The 2,064-nt window shown below is 50.3% G+C and overlaps 1 protein-coding gene across 1 annotated transcript; it reads right to left on the bottom strand.

The window, feature by feature from the left end:
- Positions 1-271: 271 nt before the first annotated feature.
- Positions 272-1,842, bottom strand: LOC147607029 (putative receptor protein kinase ZmPK1). Its single transcript, XM_086791221.1, has one exon. The coding sequence runs from the start codon at positions 1,763-1,765 to the stop codon at positions 416-418; it is 1,350 nt and encodes a 449-aa protein (XP_086647347.1). The 5' UTR covers positions 1,766-1,842; the 3' UTR covers positions 272-415.
- Positions 1,843-2,064: the final 222 nt, after the last annotated feature.

Raw genomic sequence — 2,064 nt, 5'->3', positions numbered from 1 at the left:
CCTGACCTCTCCTACCTACGTTTTGATACATGTTGGCTTCCGGGACAAAGGATCTTGTGCCTAAAACACCCTTAAGCCTAGTCTCATCACTTTTGTGACCCTTCTTGTAATCGTGCCACATTTTAGAATACAAGCAACTTAAGCATAAAATTAGGGATAAAAAAAAGGACAACCGGTCCGTTCCGCACCCCATCCCCCAACGTGTACCCCCACAAAATGTAACGGCATTCAATTTAAGAAACAAGTGACACCCTTTCACTCGAACTTGACAAAGATCTACTTTTTCATTTACCAAATAGTTAGTGGCTTTCTTGCAAAGGTAAACAGAGATGATAATGGTTTTTAAAAAAAAATTTAAAGCACACCTCGATGCATTTATAATAAATATTGCCCATGCGTCTAGTACTGTTGATAGCTATGATGCTTGATTCGAGCTATGCCAGAGGGACTGGGAGCTCCACTTGGTTGCAGTGTCCCCAATAGGGCTGGATACCAAAGGGTCAGAGTCGGATATTTTCAGGAAGACGCGGTGTTGCTGTGACCCTGGGCTGTAGCCGTTTTGCACTTCTTGCTTCAGCCAGCAATGGCCGTCTCCAGTCTGCCAGTATACAGCTGCCACACAAGAGCAGCTGTCGGAGCACTGCTGCTTGCATTCTTCCTCCGACGAAGATGTGAAATTATCGTAATCATTGAATGGGAAATCCGTGTCTTCCAATTCTACATACTTAGTGCCGCTGCAGTTGACGATCTGGTAATTCGGACGGCATCCACCAGACAGATCGGTGGAATCAAGGACTGAGAAGCCTGGTGGGCAGATGCAAGTGGGCTGCGGCTCATAGATGCATACGCCGTAGTTGCCACATAGCTGCTTGACGCGGGAGCAAACGTCTGTGAAGGCAAGCCAGACGCTGTTCCACTCAGCAGAGGCTTGGTCCCAGCTGTACATGCGGAGGTTGCCGTCCACGTCCAGGGTAAGCCTGCGTGTAGCCGGAGAGCCATAGTCGTTAGAGATGAAGGTTGATTCGATGGATGATGGGGAGGTGTAGAGCGAGATGTTTCCAAGTTCATCGAACTGGACGAAGACGGAGAGAGCGTGCGTTCCGTGCGCAGAGAACGACGTTCCCCAGTCCCAGTAATCTTCTGGGAAAGGGGAATTGGCGATGAACTGAGTGTAGGAAAGCTGAAGAACTCCGGTAAGTTTGAAGGTAAGAGAGTACCTCCCTGTGGAGAAATCGTTGGAGCGCTTACCGGAAATGAGTTGCGATTTGGCGGTGAAAGGCTGGCCTGGGAGGAGGGTATCGGTGGGATGCTGAAAGCTCTGCCAGACATAGCCTGAGCTGCTATTGAGCAGGGCCAGGTTGCCGGTGTCCAGGAGCTGCGCGCGGACGACGTCCAGACCGGAGGTACCGGAGGACCAAATAATAAAGGACGAGATGGAGGGGTCGGAGAGGCGAAGATCACCGGAATCTGACAGCGTGAGGGTGGCGGAGGCGGACACAGCAGTGTCGCGGTTGGCCACCCAAACAGGGTGGCCGTCGGGGGAAACGGCAAAAGAGATGGCCACGTAGAGACTCGCAGAGCTGGAGCTGAATGAGGAAGACGCGGTGGAAAAGGGCCGGAAAGACAGCATGAAGGCGGAGGAGGAGGATTTCAAAGGCGGGGATGATGGGGTAAGAGAGGAGTTCAATTCCAAGGCGTTCTCGCCGGCGGCAGCCTGCAATAGCTGCGTACAGAGGAGAGAAACAAGCAGCATGCCGGGAGCCATGGTAAACAAGGCGATGTTTCTTCTCCACGCAAACAAGGCGATAACTTCTTGAGTAGATGATGAAGGCGTCGATGGACCTGGTCATACAAGAAATCGAATGTAAGAAATCGAGGGTAGAGGGCTACAGGAGATTTGTTCTCTCCCGGGCATACAAGCCAAAACTAATTCACGTGATACATGTAAGGTGTGCGGTGGAGTTGTCATTTTTGCAGCATTCTATAATCTTTGTACACAATTCTTTTTTTCGTTGAAAAAGAAACATGATGCTAATGCACTCCTTGCAAAAACCACTCGTATAT

The sequence above is a fragment of the Cibotium barometz genome, chromosome 56 (assembly GCF_041138505.1).
Source record: "Cibotium barometz isolate CiBa-2024 chromosome 56, ASM4113850v1, whole genome shotgun sequence".
Taxonomy (NCBI): domain Eukaryota; kingdom Viridiplantae; phylum Streptophyta; class Polypodiopsida; order Cyatheales; family Cibotiaceae; genus Cibotium; species Cibotium barometz.
This window is presented reverse-complemented; position numbering and strand designations above follow the sequence as displayed.